The sequence below is a fragment of the Falco cherrug genome, chromosome 12 (assembly GCF_023634085.1).
Source record: "Falco cherrug isolate bFalChe1 chromosome 12, bFalChe1.pri, whole genome shotgun sequence".
NCBI classification, from domain to species: domain Eukaryota; kingdom Metazoa; phylum Chordata; class Aves; order Falconiformes; family Falconidae; genus Falco; species Falco cherrug.
The window spans coordinates 14,017,641-14,041,377 of NC_073708.1; the positions used below are offsets into that span (position 1 = coordinate 14,017,641).

Below are 23,737 nucleotides of genomic sequence, written 5' to 3' on the forward strand. Positions count from 1 at the left end.
ATTTGTTGGCTAACCCTGCTCTCATCTATACTGTCTGAGTTAAATTTGTCTGATCACTCACTATAGTTAGTCCCTCTGGTAAGGATCCAACTCCAGTAAAGTTAGTGGCAGCTGTCCAGTATAATTTAGTGAGAGCTGGATCAGTTATTTCCTATTTCATGTTATCTGATGAAAGAGCTGATTACAATTTTTCCAGCATGCGGATATGGCCTCCTATCTTTGTATCTTTTTCTGTCTAGAAACTGATTTCCCAGAAACAGGGAAATTTTGCCTTTTTTTCCTTCAGCTTAGCCTGTGATTACTTAAGCATAAGAGTTTCATTTCGTGCTTCTCTCTGCTTCTGGTTAAAAAGTATTTATTTGCAATCTAACTAAGAGAGCACACTTTCTTCAACAAAACCCTTCTCTGTAAAGTGAAATCACATTCTCTAGATGTTGTTACCTAGCCTGGATAGATTTTGGATTCTTGGATTTGATAATGTACTTCCAGAACGGTACTCTGATTGGATTTCCTGAGACTTACGAGAAATTTTTTCTTCCTCCTCTGACAAGAACAGTGGTGATGTCAATAAAAGTAATATATTATGGGAGAATCCACTCTGGCAGTTTCAGTGAATTTCAGCTTTAGTGATTTCTCATTAGGCATCACTAGGTGCTTCAGATTTCCCTGTTTTATTGTATTCTGGGTAATTCTTGCGTTGTCTTGTTTAGTGTTTTCATATTTATCAATATTGTTATTATTAGTTATTATTAATTTGAAGATATACTATCTGTCTGAGAACACAATTTTATCTTCCCACAGTCTTTACATCCCTTTTATATTTATGAGTTTATCACAAGTGTATGAAAAAGCAGTTGATGCTTCATATTTTAGCTAGTGTGATTCTGTAGCAGCTTGTACTGTCCAGCTACCTTTTGATGAGGATGCAAAAGTAGGGGCAGCTGCAGTCAGGAGGAAAGCAGAAAAAGATAGTTCCCAAAGAAGACATGCTGCCTGTGGGCCAGCGGGAGCCTTGTATCCTCAGGTACTACTTTCTCCTGAACATGGTATTTTGGAGTTAGCATTAGGTTATTAACCATAAAATCTGCCTGACTTCAAAAGTATTATGTTGATGTAGTGCCAGCTTTTCAGCAATTAAATTTCTTTAGCATTTACAGCATCATTACTTTATTTTTTCCAAGTTATTACTCATTTACTAGATACTTGAATCTGTGCTGTTTAGAAAATATACCATATGATGACAATATTTCAGACATCAAATGACCAAACCTATATATAACAAACAATTTGCCAGAGACATTTCGAAAATTTGTTTTGTTTTGAATTTCATGCTGCTTTTATTTAGTGATTCATAATTGACCAATATAAACTACTCAAGTAGTTGAATAAATAAACAATTGAGAGTTTGACAGCTTTATCCATTCTTTGCATTCATAGTATTTCCCAGTTGAAAATTAAACACTGAAAATATTATTATTCTTTTTTTCATAACATTGTTGCTATATTAGCCAGTAATAGTTGTCCTCAGAAATATTACAAAATGGATATGTATACCCACTGGAAACCAAGTGGTGAAAATAATCCCACAGTTGCATTATCATCTGCTGTACTTCAATTACAAATAGACAGGACATAAGAGATCTGAGAGGCATATCAATAATGTAATGCATATAATCAGTAGCATCTTGAAAGAGGGACATTTTAGATACATTTTTAAAGTGGAATTGGGAAAACTAGTTCATTCAGTTCATCTGAATGGGCTGAACCTGATTGAAACTGATCAAGTGGGATCTCCAGACTTTTGTCGTCTGATTTATTTCTTCATTTTTAGGGATCAAAAATACTTAGGAACATGAGTAACATGGTAGCAAAGTTTCCAAAGGGAATTCTGAGTTAGATAAAGTTATTTACAGAATTGACCATTTTTAGAAGTATTCTCAAGACTCAGCTCTAGAAAAATATTTGCACTGAAGGCAAACTTGAATAACTTTTCCGCCTGAGATATAGTACCATTCAGTTCCTCGGAATTACCCACATTCTTTCGTTTTATCAGTTGTTTGCACGATCAGACCTCGACTCGGTCTTTTTGAGGCTGGCAGGCACGGCGTTACAAGCGGTACCGTTTCCTGGGCGCTGAATTCTGGATGAGAAAAGCAGCAGAGGGCGCTGCGCGCGGCGGGACGGCCGGGGTGGATCGTGGATCGTGGATCCCGGCCCCCCGCCCGGATCGCCCCGTCCGGGGATTCCCCGCTCCGCCTCGAGGCGGGAGAGCCTTTATAAAGAGCACGCTGGAGCTGTTCTCATACTGTTGTGAGCGGCAGGATCCCACCGCGCTTCTTCACAGAAAACAGAAAGCAAGGCTTTTCGGTTTACTTGCTTTACCTAGTAACAGCAATTACAAATGGTAAAGCAGATGGGAAGAACAAGCCAAGCTGTGCTAATAATTTTGTATGTGTTAATGGCTGGTAAGTTGGTGTGTGTGTGCTTTATTTGCTTTTAATTTTGTTAAGTGCAAACTGACCTACAATTTACTGTTTGATCGTTATTTCTTTGTTCCAGTTGCTTTTACATTTCAGTGAATACAACTGTCAATTAAATAGTTCTGTCAAAATGTCAGGAAGCTTTTTTTGACATTTACTTTGAGCTTTTCTGTGCTCTGCAATGATGCAATCATTTTCTTACTGAGTTTGCTAAGAGACAGTCTAGGACACAACTGCAGTGTATCACTGCATGTTTGATTCTTACTGTCACCCCTGACAGTATCCGTGAAGTTTGGTACTAAATGTCCTGTTGAAAGTGATTCTGCAGTTGTCCTTGCTATCTTACTTGCCACCCCTCCCTGCAAATGTTACAGATTTTGGAACCAGATCCACCTGGTAATAAAAGGTTATGTTGTGCCAATGCATTTATTTTCACTGACAGCATTGGGTTTATGCCACTTTATAGATGAGAACTGCCAGTTAGTCTTCTAAGTCTGTATTATCTCTGACAAAAATAACCATGTTTATGGGTATTTTGGAGATATAAACCACTATGATCTTTATTAGTTTAACCTCCACACAACTGTAAACTTGCCAAGCCATGACCTCATGTCACAGTAGAATGTAAGAATAAATGGGAAAATAAATGTTTATTTATTTATTTTTATATGTATATGAGTTTATGTATGTTCTCCCTATTGTAGTTAAAGCTTTTGAAATGGAGATTATACCTGCTAACAGAATTGTTGCACAGATTGGAGAAACACTCATACTCACATGCAATACTACTGACTGTGCATCGCCAAGTTTTTCCTGGAGAACCCAGATGGACAGCCCCCTTGGAGGAACAGTGAACAACCACAGGACATACTCTACCTTGACTATGAATCCAGTTAGCATTGTGAATTCTCATGATTATCTGTGTACTGTCTTCTGTGGTGAGAAAGAGAAAAAAGAGAAGAGTATCACAGTTGAACTTTACTGTAAGTAAAAATGTAAAATTCTCTAAGTAGTACACACTTGTAAAAAATCAGTAATTGTTTTTAGATATTATCACTGGTAGTTAACTGATAGTGCTGGGATAACGCGTCTGCTGTAGCTCAACATATACTTCCTCATAAGATTCCTTTACCTGTCTGTTCAGGACTCTTTCTCAGGCCCTTTCTGCACTGAAGGTAGTACATACTGGTCTTACTTATTCTTGTTCTTGCTAATATTTGAAAGCCAAAACATAGACTCCCCAAAACATTCATAGAGCTGGAAAAAAATAATCAAAACCTTTGCGGTTTGCAGCAGAATGATTCAGATGCCAAAACCTACTGACACAGAAGACAGGATACCACCAGTGTAGGGATTGCTCTGGATGCCTTCATTTAGGCAGCTATATCATTGCCTAGGTCCTTGCTGGATCTTACTAGATCATTTGCGATCATATTTCAACAACTGTACAAATATAATTCCTGTTTGTGTATGAACCACTTATAAAAGACCTGTATGTCTCCATATCAAGATATGTCTTGTGATAGAGTTGATATAACGTCATGTTCTGCATGCCTCTTATGTTGACACTAGAGCTCATCTCTGCTAGACTAAAGGGATGGATTTTATTCTTTTAGCTTTCCCTAGTGATCCTATAATTGAGATTAGCCCATCTTCAGTTTCTGGAGAACCAGTCACTGTTGTCTGTAAAATTCCTGATGTATATCCTTCTGATCACCTGGAAGTACTTCTAAAGAAAGAGGAACATGTTATTCATACGGCAAATTTTTATGATGATGACAGAAAAAATACAGAGACCAAAATTGTGAAATACTCATTTAATCCCACGGCTGAAGATATTGGGAAAGAGATCACCTGTGTGGCCAAGTTACCAATTGATAGTATGGACTTTGAACCTAAAGAAAGAGTAACTTCTCAGAAACTGAATGCAAACTGTAAGTATTTTTATTCTAGGGCTTTCACACCAAGTACTGTTTAATGTTAACTTTCATGGAATGGGTTTACAAAATGTGTCCTAGAAATCATTTATAATCTGCACTTCTTATCTATATTATTTATGTAGATAATCTGTTGTATTCAGTAACAGTCACTGAGTCCTTACATACTCACTGTTGTTCATGACAGAGGTTAGGCAATGCTTTAGTAACTTTTCTCGCTCTCTCACCTTGGTCTCACTCTCCCACCTTGGGCACTGGTGCTCAGTCAGAAAGTAAAGACCAGAGGAAAAATGGCAGCATGCAGATATACTTTTTTTTTTTTTTAATTGCCATTGTGTACTTAGCAGTTCCAAGTTTATAGCCCTAAACAACAGGGAGACAAGTGTAAGAGTAGCTTACTTGTGCTAGTGTGCTTACTAGCTTGGCTTTCAAAGCTGCAAGATAAATGTCTTCTCAAGTCTGGAAAAATTGTTCTACTGTGTTACTGGAATACACGTTATTCATTTTTTCTTGGTATTGTGTGAAATGTACCTCTAGAGAAGCAAGTGTTAAAGATGTGCGTGTTGTTCTTCATTAACTTACTGACCTTATTTCTCTTCTGTTCTCTTCCAGTTGGTCCACAAAATACTGTCATTACAGTGTCTCCAGGCAACTTGCCAATGAAAGGAGACCCTCTAAAACTCAGTTGTGTGACTGAGAGTAATCCACCACCACAAGTAGTTTGGAGAAAACATCTGGCTGATGAAAGCATTCAGCATCTGATAGAAAACAATGTCCTTTCTATTCCCTATGCCCGTTTCACTGATTCAGGACTGTACATCTGTGAAGTAATTAACCCGGTAACTAATAAAACAGAGACAGCAGCTGTGGACATTGTTATACAAGGTACAAGTCTGCTTGAATTTAACTTGTATTATCCAGCTGCCTGTTGAGATGGAGGATGCTGAAACAGTGAAAATTAGGAAATTATTTGCCTTCCTTGTTATATATTCAGGATTTAGCTTTCAATTTACTGCTGCTCTTCATGGGCTGTGCTTTTCATTTCTATGCTTAATTTTTAAGTAATTCTGTCTGTACTACTGTTGCACACGTATACCTCTATACATTTCCTGCAATGCAATACTCAAAGTGATAAAAGAATCTGAGAAAGGGGGGGTGCCGGGGACACTTGAAATCCTAACGTACGTAGCAGTTTCACAGGGACATCACACTCTCCTCCTTTGAACTAATAGTTTTAGTCATTGGTAGTGAATTTAGTAGCCTGGGACCAAAACCAAAAGGAATAGATCCTTGGATGAGCAATTCCTGCTTTCTTAAAACCCTCTCCACCTTTAGTACTTTTGCAATAGTATAACAGCCTTCTCTTTTGTCATGCAGGTGCTCCAGATGTTGCAGAACTCTCCATTGAGCCTTCTACAACAGTTCAAGAAGGAGAAAATGTTTCCATACAATGCTTTGCTGAGAGTAACCCTCCTCCCAAGATTATTTTAAGGAGAAAGTCTGACGGTGCAGACATGGGGTCTTACAGTGAGGGGACAATTCTCCTTCGACCTGTGACATTCCTAAATGGAGGAGACTATGAATGTGTAGCAGAAAATAAGTTTGGGAAAAGTAAAAGTGAAATAACACTTAATGTGGAATGTAAGTATGTGTAATGTTTTCCCAATAGTTTAAAAATACTTAATTAATTCAATGCTAAATGTAACAATCAAACTAACTAAAACCCCATGAGTACAAAAAAAATAAGCATAGTCCTCTGTTCTTCCCCAAAGAAAGGAGCAGTGCTGATGAGCAAAACAAAGACAGGAAATGTTTCATGTAATGACAGCCTTAAGTCAGGATCTGAATGAGCAAGAAACTGATCTACCTTCTTAACATCCTTGGTTAGAAGTACTTTGTTAATATGTTTAGGCTATAGAGAGTTTGTATGAAAGCTCTGATGCTGTGTCCTTTACTTCTTATTCTAAGAACAAAAAAGAAATTAACTTCGGGAGGCTCACAACCTGGCATCCAGTAAGACATGTTGGATCTATTTCTAAAAAATCCAATGATGATTAACTACAGGATTCTTTCTTTCAGATGGACCGAGGAATACAATGATTTCTGTTATTCCTGCTACTGCTGTTAAAGAAGGAGAAACTGTGATGATGAAATGTACTAGTTCTGGTAATCCAGCTCCAGTGATCTCTTGGAATAAAAAGAAGGCCACTGGGGAGTCTGAGAAAATTTTGAAACATGACATTTTAACTATACAGAACATAAAAAGTCAAGATCTGGGTGTTTATGAATGTGAAGCTTATAACCAATTTGGCAAAGAAGAGAAAGCAGTGAAATTACTTGTTCAAGGTTAGTAGAACAAGACAGAACACAAGTTTTTCATTTTATGTATTTTAGGTCCAGATCTCATTCTGTGAAGCACGGGGGAATTCTGTCTTCGACGTCAATGAAGTTAAAAGGTGTCTTTAATGTCACTAAGTCATTTGGGAAGCTTTAAACAAAGAAAGGTGAAGTCTGCCTTAGTACAGATAGCTTCCATCACTCCTTCAGATTGGCGAATGTATACATGAGGCAAAGAAGCTATGCAGTGCCTGTATGTACTTCCAAATAAGTATCAGTGAAGGATCCAGATACCTGCATACAAAAGTTTCAAACAGAAAGAACATGCTGAAACTCCTCTGTGGAGGGACTGTATTACAGCCCCTTGGCTCTCCTTTAAGTTACGACTCTCTATCCTGTTCTTGCAAGCTGCATTTAAGCTATACTAAATGCTGATTCCTCAGCCTATATGCAGTGATAACAAAGTTTTCAGTTGTAAGCAGACTTCTCTGCTTTAGCCCTGCTACTTCTGTTTATTGCACGGTAACAGTGTCTTACTTAGGGATCACTTCTGCCACTAATCCATCTCTCTTCCTTATTCTTTATTATTTTTGCAGCTGCACCAAAAAATACATTTTCAGTTTTCCCTTCAAGTGCAGTGATAAAAGGAGAAAGTGTTACCATCTCTTGCACATCTGTGGCTATTACCCCTGTTCAGAGTACTCCAAAAGAGAATAGGTGATGGGTTCACAACCCTTGAAACAGTGCATGGCATATATACTATAGATAGGGCTCAGCTAAAGGACACAGGAACATATGAATGCATATCATTAATGAATTGGGAGAGCAGTCTCAGCACATAATACTTTATGTCAAAGGTTAGTTAAAATATCTACATAGAGAGTTAATATTAGGATTTGTTTTAGACAGAATGACATCTTCAGTTCTATTGAGAATGAATTGTCTGAAAAAACTGAGATCAGTTGCACAGGTTCTTGTCATAAGTGGTAGGATCTTAGTGCTAATGAAAACTTCTGTCCAAAATGGCAGATGTGCAAAATAATTGCTTCTTCAAAGTTTTTCATAGTTCCACTTCCACCTTTGAAAGCAGGATGTAAAATTGTGGAACCTAGTGAAAAAATGTTATTCTAGGACTCCTTCCTGTGCCTTTTCTATTTCTCTTCTGTTGAAAGAGGACACCAGCCTCTGGGTCTGTTGGTCTGTGTCCTTTTATGAACTCAAATAAACAGACGGTGAACTTAAAATAAGGAAAGGTTCCGTATAATGTAAAAGAGAAGCAACATACTCCATTAATTGATAAAATGTTCTTTCAGTCAGCTGCTGTTGACTGCAGTTTGTGAAGGATAGCCTGTGACAGAGTAGTGTCTAAAGCTACATGCTTAATTATTATAGTGAATCCATTAACTGGATTAGCACTTTGTGTGTACAAGCTGCTGATACCTCATGAGTTTTTTCTTCTGTTTGTTCCTAAATCCTACATTGTATTTCTTTTCTTTCCAGTTCCTCCCCAAAATATTACTGTGTTAGTATATCCATCAAAAAATGTTAAAGAAGGAGAAAATGTCACTATTATGTGTAGCACATACAGTAACCCACCGTCAGAGATGGTCCTGAAAAAAGTCCATCAGGAGAAAGAAATTATTCTGCCATCAGTGAATGGAACATTTATACTCTACAATGTCACCAAGAATGATACAGGCAGATATTTGCTTCATGTTTTCAATGCGGTTGGAAACAACATCAAAGAGATTGAGATAGCTGTTGTAGGTAGGTAACTCTATTGCCTTAAACTTACTTTGTTCATACTTCCTAATGAATTTTGTGGCAAGGTGAGCACAACTAGTCCATGGCTGATCCTGGCACAACAATACTTAAAAAAACTCACAAAAAATTGAAACAAATAATAAAACAGCTGGTGAGAGTAAGATGTGTTTAACCTCCTTTCAGCATGGATGTTTTCTCTCTTACCCAAGTTGGTGTGGTAGCTTTAAGGATGGGGCCAGAGAAAGGTGGATCCTGGCTGTACATCTGTCCACATGCATGAACAGTGAACTGAAAGTTCTGTTCCACAGAAAACTCTAAAGACTGTGCTTTTAAAACATGGTCTTCTGAAGCATTGTTTCCAGGAGGTAGAAATGTCCCCAGATGTTTCCTGGGTGTCCTGGGTTTGGATGGGATAGTTAATTTTCTTCTTAGTAGCTGGTACAGTGCTGTGTTTTGGGTTTAGCATGAGAATAACGTTGATGACACACTGATATTTCAGTTTTTGCTAAGTAGTGCTTACTCTAAATGAAGGATTTTTCAAGTTTCCCATGCTCTGCCAGTGAGCAGGTGCACAAGGAGCCAGGAGGGAAGACAGCCAGGACAGCTGACCCGAACTAGCCAAGGGGATATTCCATACCATAGAACGTCATGCTCCGTGTATAAACTGGGGGGAGTTGGCTGGGGAGGGCAATCGCTGCTTGGGGACTGGCTGGGCATCGGTCAGTGAGTGAGTGAGAAGTTTTTTTCCCTTGGGTTTTGTTCCCCTCTCTCCCTCTCCATTACAGTTGTTGTTGTTGTCAAACTGTTCTTATCTCAACCCACGGGTTTTACCTTTTTCTGATTCTCCTCCCCGTCCCACTGGAGTGGGGGACTAAGTGAGTGGCTGCGTGGTATTTAGTTGCTGGCTGGGGTTAAACCACCGCGCTGGGTAAAATACATTGCATTCTTCTTGTATTCTTCATGAGCTCCATGGTATTCTTCATTGTCGATTTTAAATGGGTTTGAACTCGCATAGCAAATTAAAGACAAAGATAGTGGCTAGGAATTAAAATGTTTAATATGGAGTTGCTAAAGAAAAAAGCATGAGGAAAGTGTTTTGAAATGTGCTTTGTGTATGGAAACAGAAATAATGTTCCAAATAAAGGTCATTAGTAACACTGCTTTTACAGTAATATACACGTATCTGTTTCAATCACTTTTTACACAACTTTTCCCCCTTTTGTCTCCATTTTCAGGAAGACTGGAAAAACCAGATCAAATGATACCACTGGTTATTGCATTCTCCTGTGTAACAGCAATAGCGGTACCTGTAGTTGCAATTTTAATCTACGTGTCAAGAAAAGCAAAGATCAATGGATCCTACAGTCTTGTAAAAGCATTCAGGCTGAAAGTGTGATCACATGAATATAAGTTCATAATTAGCAATGTTATTTATTGTTGTGACTGGTTTTACTCTTCTATAACATATGGTAACAAGGAAGTGACTTAAGAACACTGCCATGTTGAGAGCAAATGGATTTTTTTTTCACGTTTTGATAAGTACTTCAGTATTTAAATTAAAAGGAAAGCTAGCATCCTGTTCTAGAAATTGGTAAATCACTTCTGTGTTGAAGCATGCTGAACAAAGAGTTCCTTGGAGAGCTAGGTTTGTACATAGTGTATAATTTGTGTTATATGTTCAACTGAATATCAGTTTGTAAAATTAGTCTTACTGCAACTGTACAGAGAAATGTTGTTAATTCAAAGATATAAGCTAATATTACTTGAGCTGATCAGATGATAATATTTTATTTTGTATTACTTTACAAAGTGAATGTTTTTAATAGAATTTGTCTGCTTGTGGTAACTATTGGAAAATGTTCTCTCTTCACTCACATTGCCATAAACTCAGTACCTTCAATGAAGTTACACAATCACTAGGCTATGCATTTTTAATTAATTTAAACTAATTTAAGAACTCAAAGCTCATTTGTGAAACACTTTATTTTAAATATTATTCAGAAGATGTCTGAGATTGTTAGACTAGTTAGTCTTAGGACAGCTGAGGTATTTTTGTAGGGTTTAATCATTCTCAAATCAATGACAGAATCCTGTTATTTGATGATGAGCCAAATCAGACCCTTCATTTAGAATACAAGCTACTGCTAAATATGCTTGACAGATTCCCGCTGCAAAATAAAACTACCAGTAGGTTTCTTTGACTAAATCCTTCTAGTGACTCTTTCTTAAGGTTATGTGAGAATACATGTCCCTAGGAAAGAATGAGTGAAAACTATTATCCTGACCAGCAGCAGATTTGAGTGTCATGGGAAGCCCCTAACTGTAAAGGCACAAATGAGGCAGGCAGCAACCTAAAGGCACAGGCAAGGAGGAGAGGCAAAATCTGTGCGGTCTCAGCAGCAGTGATTGAGTTGTTTCCTGAAGAAATGCCCTTCCCAAGCTGCTCACTGTGGGAAACTAAACCATTTGCCTGACAGCTTTCCTTTTAATAGACAGCTGGTGCCTGCACGCTTGACCCTGGTTAGTGCCTTTTTTCACTGCACACTTTCCCAGTGCTGGCAAAATGACTGTGAAAATAGAGGACTTTCTGTACAGAGGCAAAGATGAGGGGGAAGGAAAGGCAGAGTTTGATGATATTCTCCTTTACATCCCTTCCCCTGGCTAGCAGTGCTGCTTTGACTCATCTGGTTGGTGATGACCAGTACTGAAGGCAAGGTTGTGGGAGGTTCAGGCGCTGTGGCTGAGGTGTTGGAGTGCATCTAGTCTCAGCAGCCCTGAGCCACTGTATTGGCTTCCCCAAACTCGTACGCACGAGGCCAAGCAGAGATAAGTGAAGAGTTTCTTTACATTATACAAATGGTTACAACTGCCGCCAACAGCAATACAAATGCAGATGTCTTGGTAGCTAGCTACGGGATGAAGCAGTGGTGCAGATCTCCTGTATCTTTTTCGTAGCATGTTCAGCAGTGTTTTGTGCGCGGTAAATCAGCACATGCAGGGTCCTGCACTTATCTACAGTTGAACAGGGAGGCTTGGAAAGTGGGGGTGTAGCAGAAAAATGGGAGAGCAGTGTGGACTTGGCTTGGAGGAATGTGAGCATGCAGTAGGAGGGTGAAGAAAAGATTGAAGACAGAGGAGGAGAGCTTTGACAGGCCCATGACATAAATTTCTTGGAGGTGGTGCCAGGCATATTTATTCAGAATAATGTCAGGCCTGTCTCAGTGCTGTCTTGTGAACAAACCAGAAAACATGATTTTTCCACTGTGCAAAACTTTGCTGCATGTGCATTTTGCCCGCTGGGTATACTTCTGATATCCATATTGCAAGAAGGATAGTTAGAAAAGATACAGAGGAGGACTGGAAAACAGGAAAAATGAAAATGCCTGGGCCTTTCTAGTTTGGAGAGGGAATTCTGAAGGAGGAGGGGATGTGACTGACATTTTCCAAGCTGTGGAGGCAGTTGATAGCAAACAACAGATGCAGAACTGCTGTTTGCTCAGTCATGCAATACCAGAATAGAACTGCAGGATGTGCAAACTAAGGAGCGAGTGGTTTAGCAAAAAGAATAGAAAGTACTTTACACAGTGAATGGCGAACTACTGGAAGCTGCTGCAGAAGGTTGTGGAGGATAACAGCATCAATTAGCTCAAAAGAGGAATGGGAAAAATAATGGACTAAAGGTCCATGAACAAATACTAAAAGGAATAGGCAGAAATGTACTGTATAATATCCCTGATCCAATGGCCGTTGATGCTGAGCAGTCCTCAGGGAGTATACTGCAGAAAGTGGCCAGGTGTGCATACTCCCCTGAAATAGTGTTTCCCACTGCTGGAGCATTACAGCGGTAGCTGGATCACTGGTGAGACCCAGTAAGGTATATCGTGCCTCCTTATGCCTTCTCTGAGCAGTCTTGGGCCAAGCCTACTTGGAGAAGGGGCTTAGCAGGTCCTGTGCTGTGTCTTCCTCTCCTGAGGTCCCTTAGAAGGAATAAAAAAAGGAAAGATGAGAGGGAAAGAAATAAGAGTCATCTTGCAACAACACTTTGGTGCTTTTGTAGTCTTTCCTGGAAATTCCTTCACAAGATCCCAGTAACCTCTTGGGTGTTGGTTTCACCAGTATTTGTGGTACAGATACAGACCTTAATATCTGTATGGCTTGTCTGCCCTCTCAGGGTCTCCATTAAGTCATTTAAGTCAGTAGGAGTTGGCCTGTAATTTCAACAGGGTCAGTTTTTCACCCAGAAACACTAAGGGAATAGATTGAGCTCGCAGTGCTCATTTTGGGAGAGGCTGCTCTTGTGTGAGCAGCAAGCATCCTCTCGGTGAGCTCACCAGGAAGGGCCTTGCCAGGGGATCTCCTCCCCTACTGCTCGATTCTCGGTATTTTCCAGGACACTTAATAATTTGGGTAGAAGTTTGTCCTATGGAGGTTAAAAGTTCACAGTCAAATAACTTTTCTTTTTATTGAAAATTACAGAAGGAATATTGTTTCTCCTTGCGCTGTTTCTCATCAAGCAAAATGCGGAGCCTGTGGCCTGGCAAAAAGGCACGAACAGCAGCTCCAGCCCAGCAAGTGAGGGGTCAGAGCCGCCCGGGGTCCAGGTAAGAGTCCCTGCCATGGAGCCTGCGTTATGACCAAGAAAGCGGAGCGAAGGGCTGCGAGAGGTGCACTCAGGTTTTCTCTGTGAAGTCACCTCACAGGGTTCAGAGCTGCATTGTCCCCTGCTGGGGCTGCCCCCAGAGCAGGGGCTTTCCCAGCAGTACCAGGTGACAATGCTAAATGCTAATGCTGCCATGAGCCTGGGTTTTAAAAGGCAATTGCAAAATCTCACTCCCCACAGGTAGTTCAGCATGTGCTTTTCCTTAAAATGTAAAGCCCAAACAGAAGAAGGTATGTTTTTCAAACTTCTCCAATGATGCTTTCAAATTACTTCGTAGGTATACTGACGGGAACAGTCAATGTATCCTGTGGCAGAGGTGCTGTAATCTGTTGAAGGTAACACTGGAGGCCCTGTGTTTGCAGGGACCGGCTCCCCGGTTTCAGGGACTAGCAGGGCCCGATCCTGGTGTTTGAGGCTCAGTGATGATCCGGTGTCTCTGGCTGTGGCAGGCTGCTCAGCTTCATCGGCTTGCTGCTGTGCTGGACCAGGCAACTTCTCTGAGCAGAGCCTGTCCCCCTGTAAGAAATCTGATTTTGACTAGAAATTCCTCACAAATGGAGAATATACCATTATCCTTACTAATTAGCTGTGCCCTTTCTGTGGTATATACCTAGTCCAATTTGTCTAACCTTTTATGCCTTTCTGCCCGCAAGATAATTACATGCTGTAATCAAGCCGTTTCATTTCTTTGATAAACTAAACAGACTGAGCTGTTGTAAGCCTACCTTTCTCTATAAGGCATTTTCTACAGCGGTGAATAAACCTTGTGGTCTTTTCTAAATCCCCTCCAGCACATCAATATACCCTTTAACGTGTGGCAAAAGATCTGTATGTGACCCTCCAGTGCTAGAGGTGATTTTGCTGCTTTACACCTCCTCTGTGCAGCTCTGCTTCCATAAACAGCCTTCTTTACGTTTGCAATTTTTTTTTCAGAGAATCACTGTAGAGAATAAAGAACAAATCAGTTCCATATTCCCATTATGGTTTCTCAGTCCTTTGTAGGATACAGTCCCTCAGAGCTCTTCTTAGTACATTATTTTTAAACAGAAAGCTCCGTGATACAAAGTCAAATGTCTCATGAGTCCAAATACCTTAAATCTAATTTTTCTGGTAATGCCTGTGTTCCATAAAACCATGCTGGCTGGCACTAATTATGTTTTCTACCCTTCAATCTCTGTATCAGCCTTCCCCATTATTTAAAACTTTGTTGTACCAACCAGTCTGAATTTTACCCAGACCCTTCAGCTTACCAATCAAAAACTGACAGTTTTTGACACTACTCTACTAAGTTTGAAGGCCGCTTCACATTTTAAAAAGAAATGAGACAAACAGTTATTTTATATATATATATATATTTTATATATATATGTATATATATATATATATAAGACAGAAACTACTGCTTTTGTTCTGTTGTTTGTTGTGCTGATAGACATCCTTTGAGGTTCACAGTCCTTTGGGGACCATGTGTTCTATATCCTGCCACCACAGTGATGCAATGCAAGTTATGTGAACAGCAATATAGAAATGCTTGTGAAAGAGTGATGTGCTTTGTTGTTAGTTACCGGGCATCTTAATAGTTAAAGTGTTCTGAGTACCTGGGTAACCACCAGTTACCAAAGCAGGGAATCTCCTGTTTGTCCCTTTGCCCTTCCCACCTGAGGAGTCCTTCTGATGCTGTTGAAGTACACAGAGTGGTCAAATGTGTGTCCATGAGATACAGGAGTGTGTAGTTCCCCTTGCTTACTGTGTTCTTTATTCCTCTCAGTGTTTCTGCTATGTTTAAGGTTTGTTGCGAATGAAACAAGCGGAACAGTTTTCAGACAGGTTGAAAATTTACCCTTATAAAGGCACCTTTTGTTTTTTACAATGTATAGAAATTTAGGCAATTAAATCCCAAGATTTGTGCCTGAAATAATGGAAGGTTTATTTTTAAAAGAGGCAAATACGTATTTTATAAACAGGTGTGACAGAGGGCCTGGGACTCTGTGTTTATGTGACTTGAAGTAGGACAACAATGGCCTTTCTTTTTTTCTTTGCAGCAATGAAAATTATACCTATATGTGTTAACTGAACTAGAAAGGAGTATATGAGGAAACCAGAATGATTTTACCCCTCTGTGCTGTGCTTAATTGTAAAAAACCAGAATGTTGTGACCTAATGCTGTTGATTTTTTCTCTTAAATATTTTACCTTTCCTTTGAATGAGGCAGGTATGAAACATCTGCTCTTAGCAGCTGGAAGAAATCATGCTATAGATGTTGAATGAATTCATGTTCCCAACACGGATGTCATGTCTTGAACACTCCCACCTATTTCAGACTGTTATATTTTATGTTGTTCTTTCATATTTATTAAGGGCTCAAAGACTTACAGTGATGTAACTTTGAGACACTGCTACTGGTTGAGCCACAGAGCTTCTTTGCTTTGGCTAGTCAAACCTAGTAAATTACACTAGCTTTTTACATTCCCATGCACTTGGTGTGCATGGAAAAAACCAGCACTAGATCCTTTAGCACTACTTCTAACGTGCAGCTGAAAAGAGAACTTCAGAAAACGGGGTTGGAGTATGTACTGCATTGTATCTTGACCTTCAGCTAATGGGCTTAAGCAATAGAATCTTACCACAAACATGGATTCATTTGCTTGTTTCAATATCAGAAATACATAAAAACAGAGTTTAAAAATGTCTGCCTTCAGTTTTTAAAACTACGTCCAAAATGTATCTACTATTGTTTCTATGGATTCCTTGTTCAACTAAAATTCAGGAACATTTTATCCCTCCATATATATCCAAGTAATATAACAGTAGAGTGAGGCAAGACAGCATGATTCTTCTCTGTTGAATAATTCATTCAGGCACTCTTATCTGAAAAGCATATACAGAAAAAAACATTTTAGGGAGATAATTTAGTTTTTGTAGATAAGTGCTGGGAAAAAGGAAAGGAAAATTGCTGCTCACAAACAAAACAAAATTCCAGCATCACATTGTTGTTGAGTCTTTTGTTCTAGTTCATAGTCACAATGGCCTTGGCGCTGATAACAGAGCAGAGATGGAGTAGATAGCAAGATTTTGTCTCTTTTGATTAAAGAACACAATTTCTTTGAAGAAATTGTGCCAGTGTTGGCATAAATCATTCTTCCCAAGTTGAAGTAAAAAGCAAGAACATGGCAGAATAGTGCTTTACTTGCTTTGTCTGCCAGCCAAAAAAGTGGTCTATCTGTAGAAGCAGCTAAAGAAAATATATAGGATACAGGAGAATTTATTTCCACACCTAAAGGTAAATTAATAGGCTGAAAATTCTGAGTTCAAAATGTAAATGTACTGAAATATCCTGTTTATTGTATCTATAAAGTTATTGACAGAGCTTTGTTCTTCTTTGCCTTGTTCCCTGTTTTTTAGCAAGTATTGTAGTAGCAAGCAGTTGAAGAGCACACTTCATCAGTAGTCTGCATATATGATTATTCCTTTTTCTTTCCTATGTCTAGCTCACTGTTAATTCAATAGACTGGTGCTGTGTAAACCTCCAAGATCTGCACTTCTTTGGACAGAAAATCCACCTCTTAAAAGCTGTTGTGGTTTTTGTTAGCAAAGCCCTTGCAGAGATGAGAGACAGGTGAGCAGATATGAGTTACGATCAAGGCATCTGTTTAGCATCAGGCTTGATTGAATAGGGAAGTGAAGGTGAATACTGGGTGACATTAATGCTGACTCACCCCAAGGTTTCCACAGTCTTTTCTGAATGCGTGTACATGGTGTTGGAACCAGACCCAGGTAAGAAGGCAACAAGGTAATTGTAGAAAGACCCAGTGAAAGAAAAATGAAGTTCATTATGATGTAGAGTATAAGAATGACCACATTTTTTTTTAAACAGCACTAGGTAAAAGTTAATGCTTAAAAAATGCTGTAAAAAACAACAAGTATTGTAATGTATTCTCCAAATGCTCCTCCAACAGTTTTGAAGCTCAGGAGTTTCTTGAGTCAGAGTTTGCTTCGTTACATTTAGTTACTTGCAATGGATTTTTCTCTTTTCTGTTTTGTCACTTGAAATTATGTAAATTCATAGTTTGCAGGGAATGAAGTACTGCTTTACTGATTTCAATATCTTGTAGTGGCATGTCTGGGAGCTTTTGGTGTTTCTGTTTTATACTGTTTTGTTTTGTGTTCTTTTCAAAATGGAAGAAAGCAGGAGAAAGTCTGAGCAATCTTTCAACACTGACCTATCTAGATTTCTAGATAATATCTGGGACACAAGAATGCAGTGTGAAGAACTCTGTACAGCATTGCTACAGGCTGTCAGCAGCGGGAGGGAGGGATTTGACAGTGATCCCACAAATTCAGCCAAAGGGCTGAATATGCAAAATCTATTAAGGAGTAATTCTGTATCCAATCTGTATTGCCAATTACTGTATTTAATGTAGTAGTAGTGAGTAATTAATTACTTTCATATTTGAAGAACTCTCACTTAGGTATTAAATGTTCAAATCATTTTTTAAAAACAAAGATAAGCAGATTGGATAATTACTTTAAAAATTAGGTCCAGTGTTTTCTATAGAATTAGCATTGGAGGAAAACCTGATATTTTTTTTTATTTTTTTTTGAGGAGGGTAGTCATACTACTGATGTAATCTTATTTTTATAAAGAGTTTATATTTGAAACAGTAGAACGTTATAAACTTTCAAAAAAATCACTGTTTTCGTGCTGTATCTCTGAAATAGAAACTGAGGTTATTTCATTGGAAGAGCGTTACAATCACATTAAATGAATGCTTATCTTAAAAACCCTAGCTTGATCACTTTTTGGACTGGTTGGAACCTTATGTTATTTCACAAAATTGCTTTTTATCTAGCAAAGTTAAAAAGATTTCTTGTCCAGAAGGTGTACAATAATTTAGAATATTGCTCCTTTGTGAGACCTGGACCCTTACAAGGAACTGAAATCAGGGTAAAGGAGGACAGTTCTGAGATGGAGGAAGACTGGGAGGTTTTTCTGACATATTAAAGGACTGAAAAAGAGTCCCTTTGGGTTTGTTGCAGAGGGATTATTTGACGACTTCTTTCTGTTACGCTGTGCTCCCCTGTTCCTTTTGTGGAGCGTACAATGAAGTGGGGGACAGCTGTGACAGTCAGGGTCAGGGCTGGCAAGAGCAAGACTAGCCACCACGCCTTCTCTTGTTCCTTGCTAAATGCTAAAATGAAAGCCTTACTATGTTTTTCACAACAAAACCTGCGAAAAAAAATTAGTGTAGATTTATTTGGATTCTAAGAATCTAATGTTTTTAGTGTGTAGAATATTGACCAGAGAGTGTTAAAAAATGGCTGATACATTGTTAAATGTCCCAAACTGTAAAACAAGAGCAATAATAAAACAAGGTAGAGAGCAGTAATAAAACAGAGGAGAGAAAAATATTGTGAACCTTACTGAATTGGCAGAACACTTCTAAAATCTCATAGAATTTTATAAAACATTGTTTACAGAGATATTGTTTCCACTGTTAATGACAAAAACTTAATTTCAAGGTAGCATTTTGTATGATTTATGAAAATGAATATGTAAAACAATAGACCAACAGCATGAAGCACAGATGAAATGAGTTTCTTTTGTTGGAGCCTGTGAAGAGTGTGTAATCAGAGCTCAAGTCTATGACACCTGAAATGAAAAACTGTCAGTTCTGAACCACAAGATTAACATCCCTGCCTGTACTTAAAGGATGAGTATCTCTTTTTAGTTGTATCTTTTCCTGCAGCTGAACTGTCAAGCACAGAACATCTTGAAAGCATGTTTTTTGTGTTTTAAGAGTCATCCTCAGGCTCCTGTTTTTTTATGGAAAGAGACAGAAGTCTGCAGTCTTGATAAAGAAATGTAGTCCATTGCATCTTCTAGGTCACCCTGAGATTATGGCCCACACACAAATTGTACAAAGAAGCACCTTAAATTTCCTGTAATATGCTTGATCGATTTAATTCTTGATAATTTGATTTCCTACCTTTAAAGAGGTCACAATTAGATTGAAATAAAAGCGTAGACTTCTTGGAAAACAGGCTGATGGCAGGTTTAAAAGCTGAAGTATGAGAAATTTTGTGGCTAACGTAGGCCTACTTTTTCATCCCATTTAATGTGGTTTACAATTTGAAGTTTGGAATCTGCAGGTATGTCTAAATACTGTTGCCAGTTAAAAAATGCATCTTAGAAGAGCAAAACATGTTTCTGGACTGATTGTAGTCTTTCAATATCCCTCTGCTTAGCAGGGGTTAGAGAGGACACAGAGCCAGTCTCTGCTCAGAGATGTACAATAAAAAGACAAGGAGATATGGTCAAAAGATGTGACAAGGGAAATTCCAATGGTATGTAAGCAACAAGTTCCTGGTGATGGTGGTTCCTCACTCAAAGCAGGTTGCTCAGCAGCTGTAGAACCTCTGTCCTTAAGGATTTTTGCAATTCAGCTGATCAGCCTAATCTAACTGTAAAGCTAGCCTTGCTTTGTGTGGGATGTTGGACTTCATGACCTCCTGTGGTCATCCCTGCCTAAATTTTTCTGTAACTATGCATCCCACAACATACTGTTGCCTGTTTTGTAACAAGCAATGTAACTTCCCTACAAAATCAAACGAAAAGCATTCAAACAGTTCAGTACACCGGTCTTTGGCAATAAGAAGCAACCAAAGTTTTGCAGGAGAATGTAAGAAACACCCCTGAAGACAGATTTAGGAACAGCTGCTTCTACAGTATTGAGATTTGTTGATATCTGATATAGATTACTTAAATGTAGGTCTGCAAGTATGAGGCTTGGTGTCCCTTCCAAACCAGTGGCATTAGTCATGAGTCTAAATGGATGATCTTTAAGGCCCCTTCCAACCCAAACCATTCTATGATTTCACGACTCCTTTAAAGTGCTGTCTCGAATGACTTCCTGTGGAAAAGGGTTGCACAGTGTAACTAGACACTTTGCAAAAATTATTTCCTGTGATTGCTTTAAAATACTTCTTTTAGTTCCTTTATTTTTCAATTATGATGCAGGAAGACAAAGGTTGTCATTTGCCATTTTTCTACTAATCATTAATGTGTGTAAATCTTACTCGTATGTTTTCTAAATTAAAAAGAAAAAATCACCAAAATGTCACTCTTTCAAGTGTTTGTATTTAGAGATGCTTTTCACATGCCAGTAATCTTTGTCATTCTCTCCAAAACTTCTAGTGCAACGTCACCTTTCATAGGCAGTGATCAGTCTGGTGCTTTCTATTTCAAATGAAATTCCATCATTTAGTTACCTTAAAGGAGTTACAATGTTTCTTGTATTACTCTGCTTCTCATTCCTTGCAGACCCTAATATTTTGGGATATTGCTGTCTTAAGCCGACAAAGACTGGCTGATACCAGATGAAGATATTTCATAACTTCCAATCCAAATTGTTCCTAGTAGGTCAAAAGGAGAATCTGTTCCTTACTGGAAACTGATTTCTCACCCACCCTCTTCTGCGAAGTTAATTTTTGACTGGATCAGATTCTCAATCCAAATTGCTGTAGGGCCTTACTCTTCTTTAGGCTAGTGCAATCAAGCTAGTGCTGGTGATCATCAGCATGATGACAGAGCCATCTTTCCCACGCTTGCATAATTTGAAAGCGTCTGTGAAACTGGTTACTCCTGATAATTAACTAATCATAGGTGCACACTTGGCAGAGACCTTTGCTGAGCTTAGAACAGTGACTGATAACCGCCTACTTAGTAACATGCACACTAAACATAGTGGAATTTAATAACTTCATCTAAATGGTCGTTGTTCGGCTTGTCTCATAGCAAAAATTTCCTGTAGGAAGTAGAAAGCAATTAGCTTCTCTCTGGAAGTCTTTGATATTTATAAAGTCTGACCTGGATTTTCCAAGGAAAGTTGACTAAAAATATTTTCCATTTCCCTGAACATTTGAAGTGTATTTGATAACCACATTTAGGACTTCCTTTAGAGTATCCTTAAATCAAAAAGTGTTTTCAAGTAAATCTTTATTCCCAGAAAGACTTTAAGGTTGTCTTAATGTTCTTTCAAACACGAAGACCTGTTCTGTAGAAATAAACATGACTTTTCAGAGTTTGCACAGAATAGAGGATTCAGCCCCTGACAAAGGAAGATGCGATGATGGGCTGTATCTCTCCTACCATGGTCCTGCAGTGCTTTGCAGCCATAACCCTTTCCTTTTCAGATTATTGCAAATGGTGTTTAGGATCAGCCATCCATAAATCACCAGAAGCCAACTGAAATATAGATTTGCTTATTATAGAAATTTAGAAGAACGTTTGATGTAAGAGAAGGTCAGCATATTCTGTTTTTAACGAATAACTGTTGAGTAAAAGGTAAGTTTTCACTTATTGTTAGCATTAGTTATAGAAAACACTTCTGCTCCTTTCCTGTTTGAAAGTTCTCACTTGTACATCTGTTCTAGATTGCCCATTTTATGACCACATCAGCCACACCCCAGGTCCAGCTCTCAACTCCGGTATGTGCTTCCCTAGGTTACTGAGATAACACCTCTTCGGTGTCTTCCATCTCTGTGATGGCATTAACTGTGCCACGCTGGGTGGAATGGTGGGACACCTGGTGCACAGGACAAACCCAGGGCTCTGAGCTGCGTCAGGATGGCTGGATGGTTCAGTATTCACTGCCCCGGAGCAAGCCTGCAGTCTGCAGCCAGGAACTTTTCCTAAGGAACCTGGTGAGCAGATCTAATGCTGTAGATGAATGTGCACTCTTGAGTTACTTTCAGCAGTTCTACTGTACAAATGATACGTATTGGTTATGTCCGCAGCTTTCCAGAATTATTTTGAAACAGCAAGTTGGTTAAGAACATGTGCTGTTCCTGTGATCTTGTATTATCACTCACTGGCTCAACAACAAAAAAACTCAAAAAAACCCCCAAAACTTTGTGTCAAAATCCATGACTCATGAACATAAATCTACAAATCACTGCTGTTTGTCTTCCTACTGTCATCTCATAAAGAAATTTATTAGGAAGTACTTTTTCCATTATAATCTAGAGTCAGATGGTTTAAACATATCTGTGCAACATCAAAATTAATGTCAACAAACAGCACTGCCTTTTGAGAGAAGCATAACTATAGTGTGAACTGACAGCTGTCCTCACAGCTATCTAATCCCCTGACCTAAATTTGGGTGTTTGCCACCACTGCCAACGCTACTACTATTTACTTCCAAGATTAAAGGGGGAAATAATGTCTCTGTGTGCATTTGTAAAGCTGTGCCAGGGTAGATTTTACTCAATTAATAAAACCTGTGTTTAAGTGAAAGCTAGTGCCTTTTTTTTGGGATAATAAAGACATGATTTTTAATATTACTAAAAGCTACAATTTAATTTGATGGAACTTTCATTTAACTTCGTTAACAAATGTGTCTCCTTTCTGAATGGCTGAGTTGCAATGGTATCAATAAGATAAGAAGTAACTAAGTTGATCCCTCATGTTTTTGCACCAGACATAAGTCATCCCAAAGCCTAAGATCCGTTTTGTTAGTCTTTATATGAGCATCATAGTAATTTTTAAAGTAATAATCTGAGCCAGAAAATCATGTCTTAACAAAACACAATGCTTTTTAACATGTAAGTAAATTCAGTGCACTTACTGAGGCTTCAGTAAGTCTTTTCAGGACTATGACTCAACCCTACGCCACATGCAAGATGCGTGACCGTAGCACTCTGTGCTTGTAATTGCAGAAATGTTGTGAAGAGGAGACAGGGTAGCAGATTGTGAGGCAGTGGAAGGATGGCCATAAAAGTGCCAGGAGTTTAGGAAGCACAGTGACCTAGGTTCTCAAAAAGCTTTCTAGATGCAGCAGTTTCCCTGGAAAGGTTTTCCTCTTGATTTTGTGCATAAGATCCTGAAAATTGCCACAAAATTACACTTGATTCTAAGTTGAGACACACAGTCCCATAAATGAATTGTTTCTGAATTGCTCTCATCCTGTTTTCATGCTGCATTTTTATTTCTAAAGAGGCATTAAATATGTTCTACGTGCTTGAGAGTGTTAATGCTTTACTCTAACAGCTGTGGTACAGCACACAAGCTGGGTGCTAAATTTTGTTCCAGAGAAGAAAATTGTGCTAAATTTGAACAGTATATGAAGCACTTCTGGACTTTTGAGATATCTGTTAGCATGAAAATAAAAATATAGGGGTTTAGCCCTATACTAGAGAGGTTTAAAATAGCATTACTATCAGTGATGTGTGGAAATCTTCAAAATAGTTATGAATTTCAGTTGTTACAAAATAGTAAGAGCAGTCAGGCAGCGCAACTAGGAACTGAGAACCAGGGATGCTGAAATCTACTTTTTTACTCAGTCTTTTCTAATATGCCTTTTAGCAATTGATTTCACTTGTCTGTCGCGTATGTTGCCTTCTCACACTGTTTGATCTTACAGGCATATAGTGAAGCTTAATTCATGTAACTACTAGGAGAAAGATGCTGGGATAGACGTGTGTTCTTCCTCATATGGTGGGAGTTTGAGCATGGGGTAGATAAAGCATATGTAGGAGTAAAATGCTGGGAAAAAGACTTT

At 38.7% G+C, this 23,737-nt stretch overlaps 1 protein-coding gene across 1 annotated transcript; it reads left to right on the top strand.

Moving 5' to 3' along the window:
- The first annotated feature begins 2,287 nt into the window (after positions 1-2,287).
- VCAM1 (vascular cell adhesion molecule 1) lies at positions 2,288-10,431 on the top strand. The gene is made up of 8 exons (XM_027798164.2): positions 2,288-2,465; positions 3,185-3,463; positions 4,097-4,414; positions 5,030-5,302; positions 5,795-6,058; positions 6,497-6,763; positions 8,255-8,521; positions 9,754-10,431. The coding sequence occupies exons 1-8, from the start codon at positions 2,402-2,404 to the stop codon at positions 9,912-9,914; spliced, it is 1,893 nt and encodes a 630-aa protein (XP_027653965.2). The 5' UTR covers positions 2,288-2,401; the 3' UTR covers positions 9,915-10,431.
- The last annotated feature ends 13,306 nt before the right edge of the window (positions 10,432-23,737 follow it).

Excerpts from the sequence above, each read along its gene's own strand:
- VCAM1 (XM_027798164.2), top strand. The coding sequence starts at position 2,402 with ATGGTAAAGCAGATGGGAAGAACAAGCCAAGCTGTGCTAATAATTTTG. Across the intron at positions 5,303-5,794 it reads TGTGGACATTGTTATACAAG|GTGCTCCAGATGTTGCAGAA; the intron begins GTACAAGTCTGC and ends TTTGTCATGCAG. Across the intron at positions 6,059-6,496 it reads AATAACACTTAATGTGGAAT|ATGGACCGAGGAATACAATG; the intron begins GTAAGTATGTGT and ends TCTTTCTTTCAG.